Source organism: Abrus precatorius, unplaced genomic scaffold, assembly GCF_003935025.1.
Source record: "Abrus precatorius isolate BTA unplaced genomic scaffold, Abrus_2018 Scaffold11, whole genome shotgun sequence".
Taxonomy (NCBI): Eukaryota; Viridiplantae; Streptophyta; class Magnoliopsida; order Fabales; family Fabaceae; genus Abrus; species Abrus precatorius.
The window spans coordinates 5,516,436-5,532,118 of NW_020874303.1; the positions used below are offsets into that span (position 1 = coordinate 5,516,436).

General features: G+C 29.3%; 2 protein-coding genes and 2 non-coding genes across 5 annotated transcripts; all 4 read left to right on the top strand.

Moving 5' to 3' along the window:
* The first annotated feature begins 2,470 nt into the window (after nt 1–2,470).
* On the top strand, nt 2,471–7,531 carry LOC113855510 (WRKY DNA-binding transcription factor 70-like). The gene is made up of 4 exons (XM_027487154.1): nt 2,471–2,817; nt 3,535–3,639; nt 3,746–4,136; nt 7,460–7,531. The coding sequence occupies exons 1-4, from the start codon at nt 2,471–2,473 to the stop codon at nt 7,529–7,531; spliced, it is 915 nt and encodes a 304-aa protein (XP_027342955.1).
* On the top strand, nt 7,013–10,384 carry LOC113856090 (mitochondrial import inner membrane translocase subunit TIM10). 2 transcript variants are annotated; one of them, XM_027487759.1, is made up of 6 exons: nt 7,013–7,080; nt 9,116–9,163; nt 9,321–9,373; nt 9,537–9,575; nt 9,764–9,833; nt 10,281–10,384. In XM_027487759.1, the coding sequence occupies exons 2-6, from the start codon at nt 9,122–9,124 to the stop codon at nt 10,311–10,313; spliced, it is 237 nt and encodes a 78-aa protein (XP_027343560.1). In that variant the 5' UTR covers nt 7,013–7,080; nt 9,116–9,121; the 3' UTR covers nt 10,314–10,384. The 2 variants fall into 2 exon arrangements, with proteins under 2 accessions (XP_027343560.1, XP_027343559.1); XM_027487758.1 differs by having other exon boundaries at nt 10,198–10,378.
* On the top strand, nt 7,189–7,281 carry LOC113856720. The gene has a single exon (XR_003502953.1). It is a non-coding gene; the product is annotated as a small nucleolar RNA Z159/U59 (small nucleolar RNA).
* LOC113856716 lies at nt 7,741–7,820 on the top strand. The gene has a single exon (XR_003502949.1). It is a non-coding gene; the product is annotated as a small nucleolar RNA Z159/U59 (small nucleolar RNA).
* Nucleotides 10,385–15,683: the final 5,299 nt, after the last annotated feature.

Consider the following 15,683-nt stretch of genomic DNA (forward strand, 5'->3'; position numbering starts at 1 on the left):
GATTTATTTTACTTTCTTATTCTTTTTACAATATTTATATCAAATCTAATATTCCTACAATACAATTCAACGACATACAAAGGAATTTATTATGAAAAACATAAAAACAAAATATTGCTTGGATGCTTGCAAATAGTCTGATTTGTTGGAGTTTGTGTTATCCTCTATACTTCTCGTTATTGAGAACTTTTTAGGCGACTAAGCAGATTGAACTGCAGCACTCAATTGAGCGATTAACATGCATTAGGACATTTTTTTTGGAAGTAAGTTTCTTAAAATAGGTTATTGTAGATAAATTTCTCAATAATTTTTATAAAAGTTAAAATTTAAGTAATAAAATAAAATAAACTTATTTCATAAATTAAAATAATTTATATTTCTCTATTTATTTTTTAAAGTTCTTTCATTTATCATCTTTTTAATTTAAGCCGTACAAAAAAATTATCTATAAGCACATTTAAACTTAGTAGATTAGTTTAGATAAATTTCTAGCAAAATTCTTTAAAAAGAAAAAAATCAGTATACAAAATTATTTAATTTCTCTAAAATTTGAAAAATAATTTTTTTAAAATTATAAAAAAATTATACTGATTTTTATTGAACTTAAGTTTACCAATGTAAATTGGGTTATAGTCTAAAAATAAGCGTGGATAATATTGAATGGCGACCATAACATTCCTAAAACATTTTCCTTGATATTCATAAACTTTGAGGTACGTAGCTAACTACTGTAAACCGAAACTATCGAGGCTTCATTTGACCATTATGAGCCTTACCTTATGTTTCCGTCGACTGTCTTTGCATCAAAGGCACTAAAATTATAATCATATCACTCAAAAGAAAAAAGGAATCTAATAAACCTAGTTAGTAACAATACCTGTGTCGCTGTCACAAAGTAACGGCGTATGGCTTCTTTTTTTTTTTTTCAAATGATAAACGGCGCTAGAAACCCTATGACTTCATTTTTTTTTTGTTTTAGGATAATAAATTTGAATATAATTTTTGGTTCACTTGTAATGAAATCACCGTTCTTTTCGCAATCAAAGCTTTAAGATAATCAAACAGAACCAATCAAAAGATATCAGTTTAGTCACATTCCAGATGTGCCAACTACAACTAAGGCATTAATTATGGAGCTGTCATGGGAAATTCAAAATATAAGACTTATTCACGCTGCAGATCTGGAAGTGCTAATTACCAACTGCCAACAAGGGTATTGAGCCATTAGGGTACTGTTTTGTGTTATTCACAACATTATTTACTAATAAATGATTTACAAATAAATATTTGAAATTAATTAAATATAATTAACATAAAGATTTTGTTAACTTCAACCCTTAGAATTGAAGATAAACAGTTAATAATAGTAAAATTTTATTAGAAAAAAAAGTATTTATTATATTTTTATAATTTCAATACAATAATTATATATTTTTTTATAAAAATTTTCAATTTATAAATGTTAAAAAGCTGAAGTTAACAAAATAAATATTCAACAAATTAAACTCCCTAAGCATAGCTGCATACATATCTTACTTTGTACAGGGAATTGAAGATTTTTTTTTTTATGTTTTCTTTCTTTTACTTTGGATGGTACTCCCACTCCTTTCAATAGAGTGGCTAAGGTGTAGTTTTTTCCTGAGTTTTTTTAGCTGTGTTGATCCTTACCCTCCAACTGCCCAAGCTAAAACCTTCACTTGTGTTTTGACTGAACATGGTGGCCTCCCACAGTTCCACCATGACAAAAACCAAAGGGTAAGATTATACTTTGCGACGGATGATTTTACAGCTTGACAAGTAAGCTGTATGAGCACATCTGTCATCTCCATTTTAGGTAGACTAAGGTAGTGAAGGCATTGTTTTAAAAATTGTATTTAATTCCACTAGTTTTTTTTACAAGGATTTTTTTAACTAAAATCACTTACATTAAAAAAGTTATTAAACTTAATTAATGTATTAACTTCAAAAAATTAATTTAAATATTTTAAATTTATCTTTAGTTAAAGTTAAACTCGATCTATTAAATATGTAAAAAAAATTCTAAGAGCATGCTTATCACCTTTTTTGTTTTTAAAATTAAAATATAATATATATTTATATTGTATTATATTTTTAAAAATAAAAAAATATTTTTAAAAAGATAATCAAATATGATATAAATATATTTAAAACTTTATAAATAATCTTATATTAAGAAGCACGAAGGAGCATTTGATTAAGTGAAACACTACTTCTCTCTAGCCAAGCTCTCCCTCCATCCTACACGTGACAGATATTCATTGGTTGTGTTATTTTAAGTATTATGCTCGTAGAACTAACCCTTTGTACTAAGAAATTTTTGTCTCAACTCTGAAGCGCAATGACTTTTAAAATTGGTAGTTGGGGCAGGTCTGTTTTGAATAAAAGGCACTGTGTCTCTTCGTTTTTTCAATAGATCTCCAATCTACACGTTTGTGCTTCCAAAGTAGCAATGGAGAATCAACCTTCAAACGGTAGAAAGGCAATGGAAGAAGAGCTTATCAAAGGCCGTGACATAGCAACCCAATTACTTGAAGTACTTGTTCATAAATCCAACACTCACCTTGGAGATGTAGAAGAAGGGTTAATGCTAACATTTGCCCAAGATCTTGTTCGCAATGTATTGAGATCATTCACAAATACCCTTTTGTTATTGAACACTGATAATAATGATGTCTCCGATGAGGTTGCTATGCCTATCATTATCAAAGATGTAAAATGCCCAAAGCCTGAGGATAAGGATGAGGCTTGCAAGAGTTTCTTCAATGTTAAAAGACGAAGTGGGTGCCACAAGAGAAAGTAAGAATTATTTATTGTTGTTTATTTTCTTATATGGATCCTTTTGTTCTCCTTTAAAATTAGGAAGTATCAAAGATATATGCAATTTTCCTAATCAAAGAGGAGTCTCTATTTCCATCAATAATCGTGTAAAGTATTTTGTTTAACTTTCTTTTAGAAAAATGAGACCAAAGTCCATTATCATCGTCTCCTAAGGATCTTAATTTTCTCAATGCTACTGCTCAATAATTTATAGATTTTTTACTCCATTTTCTAAGTACTTAATTTAATTATTAGGTTAAGTTAATTTTGTCTCTAATCTTTCAGTTATTCTAATTTAGTCGGTCCAACTTTATATATGGGTGATCAGTTTTTAATTGAAATTAAATTTCAACTGTTTTACTTTCAAACATTTATGTTAATACAAACAGTGTGTATTGTGCTCAATATATGTCCTTAACACTTAATAGCGCAACACAAAATATATTTTCGATCCCCATATAATTAAGTGAAATGAATACAATTAGTCATTGCAGTTTTAACAGCATGTCGACAAGGTCAACCAGCTGATAGAATCACCATGATTATTGTAATATAATTACTGAATTAATTGTGATACACTGCAATTGACTTGAGAAATATTGTAGTTATATAGTAGATTTACTACATTAGCTGTGCAAAATAATTATGTTAGAATTTTGTAATTGGAACTTTCTTCTTCATATATATATATATAAGATCAACTGCACCGACCTGGGCGAAGAATAGCTCAGTTCTGATTGAAGATGGATATGCATGGAGAAAATATGGACAAAAAATGACGATGAATGCAAAATACCTCAGGTACATATATCTTCATTTTCGAATTAATTATTACCTGCAAAAAATATTTTTTTCTATGTATGACTCGTATGTGTTCAATATGATTCAAAATAATGACTGTGTGTAGGAGTTACTACAGATGCACTCACAAGTATGATCAGGGTTGTCCAGCAATCAAACAGGTGCAGAGAATTCAGGAGGACCCTCCATTGTACCGAACAACGTATTATGGCTATCACAATTGTAAAAGCGCTTTTAGTCCAGAGATGATGTGGAAACCAGCTTCTTCTTCTGACTCTTCTATGTTACTTAGCTTCAGCAACAGCTTCCCAACCAAAGAAGAATATCCATTTTCAACCTTCAAGCAGGAGTCTATGGAAGTGATTCAGGATTACCATATTGCTCACAACCAGTTACCCTCTTCAGATGAACTTCTCTTATGTGATTATGAACTTGATTTCAATTGTTTGAGGCATGTTACTGTGCTATCATCCACTGAGTATGTTCAAGTTGAAGAAGTACGTTAATAAGAGCGGTTTGGATTTTGATGGGCTAAACATGTTGTAGTCTACAAAATTTATTTATTTAAGCGAGGGCAATTAACTCGTTGGTAACTTCATTTCCAACAGAGTTTAATTCTCTTACAATGATTATTATATTTTAGTTGCTAATTAAGAAGTAGGAAACTCCATCTCTAAATTACCCTGTCAAACGCAGTTTGGTTCCTGAATTCAATTAATGTACCGGGTTAATTATTATATATGTTTTAAAATTTTAAGACCTTTTGTGATCACATAAACATATTTAGGTGCTAAAAGGTTTTAGAAGTAATATGTTAAACCAAATTATCCATTTATTTTCAATAAAAATATCCACCTTTCTTGGAAAAGAAGTATATATATATATATGGGTAACCTTGGCAGATCCGCTTTAAAAAAAATGTTTAGAAGAAATATGAGAGATATTCTAATCCATCTATATCATAAAAAAGGAACTTCAACTTGGCTGTTCTTGATGAGACGATTATTCAAGTGCGAATTGAAATTAGAATCCCCCACTTCAGAAACAAAATTTGATCTAATAATTAATAGGAAGTCCCATTAGCACTTTCTCTATGAATTTGGATTAATTTTCTCTCTCTCTCTCTTATCAGGAACATAATAGGGTTATGTATGTTGTGAAATATATATAACACAGTTAACTCAAAATAACTCATTCAGGCTATGTAACTTATAATTGAATAATTCCTTTTTCCAAAACTTATTCTTGTAAAAGAAATTATATCATATTAATATATCGATATGAACATTCACAACTTAATGATTTAAAATTATTTATGAATTTATATATATTAATATTAATTAAATATAAAATTTTATTAATCAACAAAACTCAGCTGAAAAATAACACAATCAATTACAAGACCAAGAAAAGCCGCTTCTTAATATATCCGACTTAGGATGGGATAATAAGGAAGATTCTCTTACGGGATATGATATATGCCAAGTTTTGAAATTTTAGCTCTTTCAGGAACAAAAACTAAATATACAACAATAAATTCTACTCTTAAAAAGCAACTTTACAAGTACCAGTACAAATATGAAACTTCTAAATATAAAGTTACAGTATTTAGGCTCTTCCATTCTCCCATTTTTGTTTACTTTGAACATTCACCAAAGATTTCAAAGTAATACTATATATTCTGACTTGATAATGATATGATGGGTGAAAGCTAAATGATATATATAAACAAATCCCAAACTAGGGCGATGTAGTTAACGAATTACCTTTTCGTGTATTTTATTTTCTATCTTGAATGTTGGAGCCCTGAGGAATCGCTCCATTTCGACGCTTTCGTTGCATGGATCTTTGAAGCAGAATGTGTTCAAGAGCAAATGGGTGTTTGTGAAGGATGTGTTGTTTTAATTATCTGGCAAAAAACACAATATTTTGATCAAAGTGACTGATTCGTCTCCCGTTTTCTTGACAAGTTGAAGAAGATGATTAGAAATCGCGTTTTGCAGAAAGCGCTTCTGCTGCTTTTATGCGATCCGAAAGGTCGATTCTCCATCCTGTAGCTGCTTGTTCTAGGTTTAGGAGCCCATCACTTCTGATTATTTGTGCTCTCTAAAGAAGAGTATTTTAAATACAAAATAGTTAAAAATGATAGTAAATTCATAAGAGTAATAATAGACCTTCCTTCAAAGAATATTAGCAACTAATCTAGAGAATTAACTTTCCTTCTTTATCAAAGGATATATAATTCCTTTATTCTTAATTAATTTAATATTTAAAAGACATTTAAAAGGGTTTCTGAAAATAATTTCTAATTTTTATAAATTTTTAAATTTATAGAATAAATCTTCATTTAAAAAAATATTGAATAAATACTTCCCTAAGGCATCTTACTGAAAAAATATATAAAATAAATATGTTAATATATTTAATTTTTTTCAAATATTAAGATATTTTTATTTAATGGTTACAAAAATTAATAAAAAATCCTTAGGAAATATTTAAAATTATTTTTATTAAATGATAAAAGAATTTAATTTTTTTTATCATTAGGATATAAATTATTATATGTGTGTGTATATATATATATATATATATTTAAAAATGTAAAAATTATATTTAAAATATTATACGAAATTATTCAATTGATAAATAGTTATTTTACTGGTAATAAGTATAAATACATTTAGATATTTATAATTTTAAATTTAATAAAATTTTAGTTTCATGATAACTTATAAACTTGATATTATATTTATTGTTGATTAAATGAATTTAAGTTTTGATTAATGAATTTATAAAAAGTAAAAATATCCTTTATTTGAATAACTAATATATACATGAAGAAATTTATTTAAAATATATTAATTTATTGTTAATTATATATTTGATTAGTTTTGGATGTTGTATCCATAATACACGATTTTCTCAAACATGCTTTGTAATTGCTGACTAAATAAATCAACAATTACATTTTATAGGCATTTTCATTTTTAAAAAAAATTAATAAGTATGCTGTATAATGCGCATATATACTTATAAAAACTGTAAAAATTAAATAGAAAATTATTGTACAAAATTATTTTAGTTGATGAATACTTATTTTAATAATAATAAAAATATTAATATACAGATATTTATCACTCATTCAATCAAATTGTCAGTTTAAAAACCGAGTGACGAAAGTAAAATTTTTTATTTTATTTTATTTTCCAAGAAAATTGATTTCCTTTTTTTTAAGCTTACAAGCATTTTTAGCTTGGGTGTCAAGAAGTCGTGGTAGTGGCCCAAATTGAAATGGGCCTAACCAACCCAAGTGGAGTTTTGAATTGAAAAAAAAACCCCCCACAAAAGGTAGGGTTTTTCGATTTCACATACTGAGTGTGGTCTTCACTTTTGGCGTTCGTACCTTCCAAGCTTCAGATCATCCTAGTCATCTGAATCAAGGTACGTTGCTCATGCCGGTTTTCTTATTTTCTTACAGATTTATCTTCTGTTTCTGAATTCATGCTCCTTTGTGTGTATATTTGTGCATTTTGTTCTGGAAATGCTCCTGTCTCTGATGGGGATTTGATTCAGTTATAACTTTCGTTCTTCTGATTAACAATTCATGAAGAATGCTGTATTGGAGACCTGAACTGAAGAGACATATTAGGACCTCTGAAACATAAAAAAACAACCCCTATGCTTTTTTATGCCTTAGTTTTTTTTGTCGTTTTGGGTTTCTTTGTTTTACTCATGACTCGTGCTTCACTATTTCTGGTTGTTTTGCATTTGAATTTGATAAAAAAAATTTGTGCACCTACTGTTTTTCTTGGAATCCTAGGATCTGGGGTTCTTAGGATATGGTTGGGAGCAGCAACTCTCGGATGAGGTTTTTGAGCTATTTATCTTCTGAGCTACTTAAAAATCATGTGCCCTCGATTTAGGGCTAAAATTTTCACACAAAGCATTGTGGTCTTGGTATAAACTTTATTTTTAAATTATTGTTAAATTGAAGGTTTTGGAATTGTTTTATTTTAAAGATACATTTTCTGTTCTCCCGTCTTAATTTCACGTTGATTAGTGCACGTAGTCTGCCCTGTCATTTCAAAACCAATCAAAAAAGTCTCTGAGGATGATGAATTTACTTTCGTTCTTCCGAGTTTTCCATGCGGAAAATACATGGAGACCTGAACTGAAGAGGCTTTCTTATGTTTTTCTTGACATTCTCTCCGAGGGAGCACCATTTTAAGAAGAATTCATGAAATTAATAAGAATAATTGATTATTATTTAGTTATGTTTTGAATCTACAGTATATTTTGAAAATTAAACTGTAGACGATATAAAACCTAAACTAGGGTGTAACCTTTCAGTCCGTTTCGCCCTTTCTTCAGGCCTCTGGCAGTCCCTTCACGTCTACTGTGAACCATCGTTTTGTGTCATTCTTCGCATTCTCATAAGGTAAATCTCTGAGCTTCTCATCTCCCTCATTTGAATGCAAATTTTAGGGATTATTATGACACAAAGCTCATTCAACTGTTCTCTTTAGTTATGTTAGATTAATATTATGAGGAAGATATTACTGAATTATTTGATCCTAAATTATGAATCATTGATATAAATCTCTACTCTTCCCCGCTAAATAACCAGTATACGCCGTTTGATTACAAGTTCCATTTGTAAGCCTTAGGGGTTCTATTAGATTTATTCTCTATCTCACACTCAATTATTCTTATTAATTTCGTTAATTTTGGGAGAGGTTACCACTATTGCTTCTCTCACTCACTTTCTCCTTTTCTTTCTGCGTATCTTCTTCCATGTGTGATTGACTAGTGGTAGTGTTATGCTTGACATCTTTTCAAAATTAATAGTTGAGTATATTTAAAATTTTTTTAAAAAATGATCATGACAGAACTTCTATATTTGTTCATGAATATGTATATTTCAAAAGATTCTCTCACTCAAATACTATGCTCGCACCTTATAGTGTGGAAAAGTCAAGTTTGGTCATAAGGAGAATTGGTAAAAAAGTATGATGATTTTTCTTTTTTCGGTTTCCCTCTTTGGTATTTGGGTTGTATGGCTATGCTCTTTTCCTTTCTTCAAGTTTGGCGCTGAATTAGATTCATGTTTTAGTGAAACCTTGAGTGTAGTGCTGATCTCTCAATTAAGAAGTTACAAACTTATAGGCCTGAGGATTCTATAATCTGTATGCCACAAACTAAACAAGGGGAGACCTGATCTTTCTTTTTCTATTTAGGGATTTTTAATAACAGGCATATTATTTTAAAAAGTATGCATTCTTTCGAATTGAACACACAGTTGTTTTGCCCCAAAACTCTGATCATATATTTGCCCCACCATTAACAGAACTTCTTGTGAGACGTGAGTTAGATGGTTCATTCCTTTTAGTTCTGAATATTCAGAAAATTTCTTGTTTTCCTTTAATCCTTGATTTTCACGATCTGAATTCATCTATTTTGTTTTGGGGATTTTCAGGGTGCAATGGCTGCCAACATCTCACCTTCTGCCTTGGATAAAGAACAGGCAAATATTCTTTTCTCTTCCTCCAATTTTGGAAAAAACTGATCTGGTGGTGATGTTAATTTGACCCAATTTGATTTCAAGTTTGAATTTTTTTTTGGGCATAATTTGAGTATTTTGTTTTTGGATTTGGTAAAATAATTCATATGCAATGGAGCAGATATTTGGAATGGCTGAAAAGGAGATGGAGTATAGGGTCGAATTATTCAACAAGTAGGTATCCTGCTCTTGCTTGCCCCCCCCCCCTCTCTTTTTTTTTAATAATTTGTTATCTTACATCTATAAATTCATTCTTCTCTGTCAAGTATAATGTAGAATCTGACTGCATTTTGTTTTAGAAGATTCATTTGGCTAACCTGTTGTTTTTACTGTTTAGGATGACCCAGACCTGTTTCAATAAGTGCGTTGAAAATAGGTAGGAAAACTTTCTTCTAATTGTGTAAACTGGTTCAGAAAGTGTCATGCTCGATGCGCTTCAAATGTCATCCAGTCAATTTGGAGATTAGTTTCTTATTCTTCAAAAGGAGTTATCTGATGTTGTATTATTTTGATGATGGCTGATTGTGAATGTTATAATATCCGTTTATCACTTTTTCTTCTCAGGTACAAGGAGTCTGAGCTAAATATGGGTGAAAATAGTTGCATTGACCGCTGTGTTTCAAAATACTGGCATGTAAGATGTTGCTTAAGTTTACTTTTGGATGTGTGACTAGCAATTTTTGAGTTTTTATCTATTGGTTATTCTTCTACTCATGCAAATTCAGTTTTTTGGTGGTTGATCATGCTATAACTTAGCTTCTTAAATGTTTAGGATGAAATCTTAATGGGGTTTAGGGATGTGGTTAGATGTGTAATCTCTTTGAAAATTCTTGTTTAGACTTCAAGAGTCTTGATAATTTCATGCAAGCAAGGGAAAATTTAGTCTGGATCACGGAATTTCTGATTTCAGTATGGTTTTGCTTTTGAATCGTGGCAACTGCAAATGTTTACCATAGTGATTGTCTTATTGACTAAGCTGGTTTTCCTTTTCTGGCTAGGTTACTAATCTAATCGGTCAGCTGCTTGGTTCTGGAAGGCCTCCGATGTAATCCAAGTGTGCTGTTTGTGTTTTCCTTTACAGTTAGCTTTGTCTGAGCTACATCTACGATATTAGTAGTTGCCGCTCGAGCAAGCGTAAATTTAATTCTTTGCAAGGTCTTCAGTTTTGCCATGACTATTTTGAAGTCAATATGTTTTATTGAGAGAGGGATTGATTCTTAGCTAATGGTGAACTCTAGAAATAATTTCACTTAATTAAGATAATTCTTCATATCCAGTTTATGACTCTTTGGGTTTACCCCCAGTTTATCATAGTGCTTTTCTATCAAATAAGAACTTTATTATCTTGCAACTGCAAGAAAATGTAAGTTGTTATTCAAATTGTGTGCTGCAATGCTTTTAGAAAAATAGATGCACACAGATGTGGTTGACTTGAAAGCAGGATGACGGGACTAAGAGCATGTTTATTTTCCTTTTCAATACAGTTTTTCTTTTTTTTTTTTTTTTTTTTTTTTAAAAACAGCCTTGTTTATTAACCTCAATTTTAAAAACTATTTTTAAAAATAATTTTTTAAAAGGCTATTTTTGTTTTTCCATATCTCTCTTCATATATATATATATATATGTAGCCAGTTTAATTTTTAAAAATTATAAATTTTAAATAAAAATGAAAATATTATTTTATATATAATATATAATTAAATATCATATAAAGTTTATATTGTTTTGTATTTCATTTTTTATTATAATAATTTTAATTATTTATTTTAATTGTAAATAAACTTTGATAATATATATATATATATATATATATATATATATGATTATTTATAAAAAAGTATTTATTTTTTTATCATATGTCCATTACCATGGATTAAAAAATTGTTATTATATTTTTAATTTGTGCACAAAATTTGAAAAATAATGTTTAAAATTAATCATTATTTTTTAGTTTAATATTAATTTATATTTTATAATTTTTTAAATTTATTAAAATTTGTATAAATTGCTAGCATTACTTCATAAATAAGAAAACTTTCAGTTTAATATTAATTAGATTTTAATATTTTATTTTAAACATAAAAATATGTTTAAGTAAACAAAAAAAATTACTAAAATTACATATCAAATATAGTTACATACATTTATATGTTTGTTTAGTTTAAAATATTTAATAAATAAAATTAAACATGTTTTATTTTTTTAGTTTTTAAAATTTATTTTCAAAAATAAGTTTATCAAACAAGTTTTTATATTTTCTTATCTTAAAAACAATTTGAAAATTAAACTAACAAACGAGTTTTATTTTCATTTTTTTAAAATAATTTTTTAAAATTGATTTAAAATATAATTTTTAAAAATAAAAATAAAAACAGAAACTAACAAGCTTTAATTTTCCGAAGTCTAAATACTAATTTTTCAAGTTTTGGTGAACGTTTAATGTGTGCGGGGTACCCATGCCTGCAAGCTAAAAGGGGCTTGTAATATTTCCGAGAAATGCAGGCATCTAAGACTTTTCTTTGCATCATGGTTCATCCACAAATTCATATCCTTTTACTGTTGGATAGTGTGATTATTTTATGGATGCAGAAGAGAGATGAAAAGGATTTACGTTGCTTGCGTTACAAAGACGGTATTGTTACCCCTGCGCAAGTATACCCAGTAAGTAGAACCCGTGAATTCCATTTCTGCCTATGGTACTCTCCTTCCCAATTACTCCACTTTAAAACATCATTTATAGAAGAAAGTTATGACAAGATTAAAGGTTTTTTTAATAAATTTTTTTTACTTTTCACTGATAAACTAATATTATTTATTATATGATTTGTGATTATTTTAATTTTTCAACAAATTATCATTAATAAGTGATTTTTTTTTGTAAGCTTAGCAAACTGCTCTAGCAGGCATAATTGGCTGGCCTTGTTACATACAGTGATTAGTATAAAATCACCAAAAGCCCCCTTCGGCACCTCACCTCCTTGTAATGTGATCGAATGAACCCAGTGGACAACAACATTATTACCCTAGAGTTTATTTGGTAATAAGCATATAAGCATGTTTAATGTTATTTAACCAACATCAATAAAGTAATGTTTGGGAAAGAAGTTTTGGAGAAAAATTGAAAGAAAAGATATATTTTTTAATTTTAATTTAAAAAATTATATGTCATTTACGATGATAAATACATGATTAATATATTAAATTTATATTAATATATTAATATATCAATTTATATCTTTTATAATAAAAATATAAATTTTAAATATATTCATTTAGACTTAAATATACTATTGGTTTTTGTAAATATAACATATTTTATGATAAATTTTTATAAAATTTTTTTATTAGAATTTACTATCTAAAACGTTAAAAAGCTAAGATTTCAATAACTTACTTAGTGACTCTCATTCAGGACCTTTGGGTCAGAGTGTACTAGTATTCAAGTTAAATTTTAAATTCTCTTTTCTCATCTTCGTAGGTATGCAATACTCTTTAAAATGATAATATATAACATCCAAGACATTAAAATTGTAGCTAACAAAAAATTTGAACTAAACAAATCAAACTAGCAAAAAGAATTTAAAATTATATTGGATTTACTAAGTTCATCCATGTCAAAAAGTTTATCCCTTTCAAGGGTACAACATTCATAAACTCACTAGGACTACAATATACATCATAAACTCAATTTTGTCACCTGCTAAAAATCATATCATATCTATTATCTGCAGAACTGCCTTAGTTCAGCACATAACCCAAGAAAATAAACAAGATTATAGTTTCAGCATTATCTTTAGGATCATGACTATCAAAAATGTTTTTTTTTTCATTTAATAACACAAATAATATCATATCACAACTTTTGTAATGAACAAAGACAAGAAATAAACACAAGTTGTTGAATTGAGGAATAGTTGTGTACTGAATAAGGGGGAGAACCAAATGCTTTGAAATTTTTGTGTCTCATTTAACATGCCAAATGTCCATCAACATTTTTATTAAGACTAGCTATAACCTTGTAGTAGAATTCCCAAAATCGATATGTATCATTAATAGGTTTTTGACCAAATGGATGTTACTTTACATACTTAGGAACGTTTTTAGCATTTGATAATCTATTTAGATATTCTTGCAGATTATCTCTGCCAGCTAGTAAATTATCATTTTTATAGTAAGGATAATGCTTATAGAGAATTATCCAAGGGTAATGTGTTAGATTGATTGTAGTATCTCTTCTCCTATGGAAGATTAGAATCACAACACTTCCAAAGTTTCCTAAGATCCTTAAAAACCAATGGCTTTTTTTCATTTTCTAGGGTCTTGAAATTAGTGGTAGTACAATAAGAACTATCCAAGCAAAAAAGCAACTTTTGCTTCATGTTCGACATAAAATATTCAATGATCTCCTTGGTATTTTTCTTGTTTCTTGAAGTCCATATACCGACTTCAAATTTCTCAAAGCAGAAATTCAGAAAGTCAACATAAAAAGACCTTTTGAATATTGCTCGATGTGTAATGAAATTATTTGGATTGAGATTCTTTGGAGGAGACTGAGTTATACAAGCAAGCAATCCATTTACATCAAGAACAAAAAGCATTTTCTTCAAACGTCTTGAGATGTTCTCTGCATTTATAACACAAATAGATAATTTCTTCATTACATGACTTGATTTTCATTGTATTTTAATGTCTCTCATTTTATTGCTTTGTTGCTTTGTTATGCATTGAATTCCATCTTATGTTTCTTAACACCACAATAGTTAGCATTAATTATGGTTACAGTTTCTGGTTAGTTTGTCAAAAAGATGGTTAATCTCACATTTAACTTATCATAGTTACATTGTTGTATAAATATTTTGCTAACAGAAAACATCCACTGATTTCAAAGCATTTTGATCATTGAATCATTTATCTGAGTTTTCTTGGAATGTGAGTTTCTTTGCTTTCAATAACTTTTCCATTAGTATCTGACATTTTTCTACAAATATTATATGTTACTAAATTATTTTATATGGAAAGGGACAAACCTTACCTGATAGATTAGTTGGCTGCCTCTAAGCTGCAGCTAACAACTTACAAATCTCCTGCATCTATGCAGCTAGAACATCATGTTGCTGGCCTTGCTGGTCCATGTAGGTTTGCATCTCATTCATAAAGGCCACTATGTATGGTGGTGCATTTAAGTCATAAGGAGGAGCAAATGAGCCATATTCTTGTTTTTCATCTTCAGGAAACTCTTCTTCATGAAGAAGGCCACTAGTAGGTTAACGAACATCATAGTACATTTCTCCATTAGGTTTAATGCCCATCTGAGATAATATTTTTTGTCCAAATATTTTTTATATTTTTGCATCTTCCTTCTCTTGTTGATCAAAAGGAACATCAAAGTGCTCAAAAATTTTAGTGAGAAACATAACATTAGGCAGACCACCACTTTTGCTTTTGGCTGCTTTAAGCATATGATTCATCACATAATAATCTCAGTTCATGGTTATACCATTAAGCATTGTCTAGATTGGAATAACATCTTTATCCATAAGATATACATGATTACTAGAGCGAGAAAGTAAACCCGTTACCAAAGCATGGTGGAGAAGACAATTTTTTGTGTAAATCGTTTGTTATGGATCCTTCTAGGGGACTATCATTTAGCAATAGAGATTCCTTGGCCTTGAGCTTGTCAAATTTTGTCAAAATAACCCACTTTTTGCTAGGTCGATCACCAATGCATTTGAGATCATCACAAGGTAGAGTTGTTAACTTTTGCTAGAGAGTTTTGCTCGATTTTAATCTCAATCCTTGCCACTTCTAATGTCATAAACTCCTTTTCAGAGGCTAAGGTTACTGTAGAATACTTGAACAAGATCTGGATACACTGGTTTCTTTCTTGATTTCTAAAAAGGTAATCAGCTCTAGATTCTTCAAAATTGTAATGAAGTTAAATTCGTTATTAACAAAGTATTAGGTGTCAAGAGCCTTTAGGGTTACCACCTCCTTCCTGGTCACAGTTTGGGTACTTGAAAAGGTGGCTTCTAAGAAAGGTTTCTCAACATTGGATTAGAAGTTGTGGGTGTGCTTGGAGCTCTTTCTTCTTGAGGATTCTTGATTTGAATTTCTTTTGCGAACCATGGTTGGTGTTTAGGAGATTTAAGAGAGTAAAGAGTGAAGAAAAACAGAGAAGAGAGAACATGCATTTTCAAAGAGAAGCAACAGCGCCAATAGTTTGAGTGCGATATTTTTCTTACGTGATTAATCGATAAAAATTCTTCTAATGATCGGTCAAAGAGACAAACATAAATGATACAACAAACTAGGGCTAATGGTTAATCGATTACCCTTCACCTTGAAGTGTGTTTTAGCGTGAAAAAGGTTTAAAGTTCCTCACAGTCCTTAGGAAATTTTTTGCTATTGAATTCCTAATATTTCATTTGTTATTGTGTAGTCTTATTTTATAAAATTAAAAATTGGTCCTCTGAACCTAACA

Bases quoted from the DNA above. Each gene is read 5' to 3' on its own strand.
- LOC113855510 (XM_027487154.1), top strand. From the start codon at position 2,471: ATGGAGAATCAACCTTCAAACGGTAGAAAGGCAATGGAAGAAGAGCTT. The intron at 2,818-3,534 runs GTAAGAATTATT...TATATATATAAG, and splicing joins AGTGGGTGCCACAAGAGAAA to ATCAACTGCACCGACCTGGG. The intron at 3,640-3,745 runs GTACATATATCT...GACTGTGTGTAG, and splicing joins ATGAATGCAAAATACCTCAG to GAGTTACTACAGATGCACTC.
- LOC113856090 (XM_027487758.1), top strand. From the start codon at position 9,122: ATGGCTGCCAACATCTCACCTTCTGCCTTGGATAAAGAACAG. The intron at 9,164-9,320 runs GCAAATATTCTT...GCAATGGAGCAG, and splicing joins CTGCCTTGGATAAAGAACAG to ATATTTGGAATGGCTGAAAA. The intron at 9,374-9,536 runs GTAGGTATCCTG...TTTACTGTTTAG, and splicing joins AGGGTCGAATTATTCAACAA to GATGACCCAGACCTGTTTCA.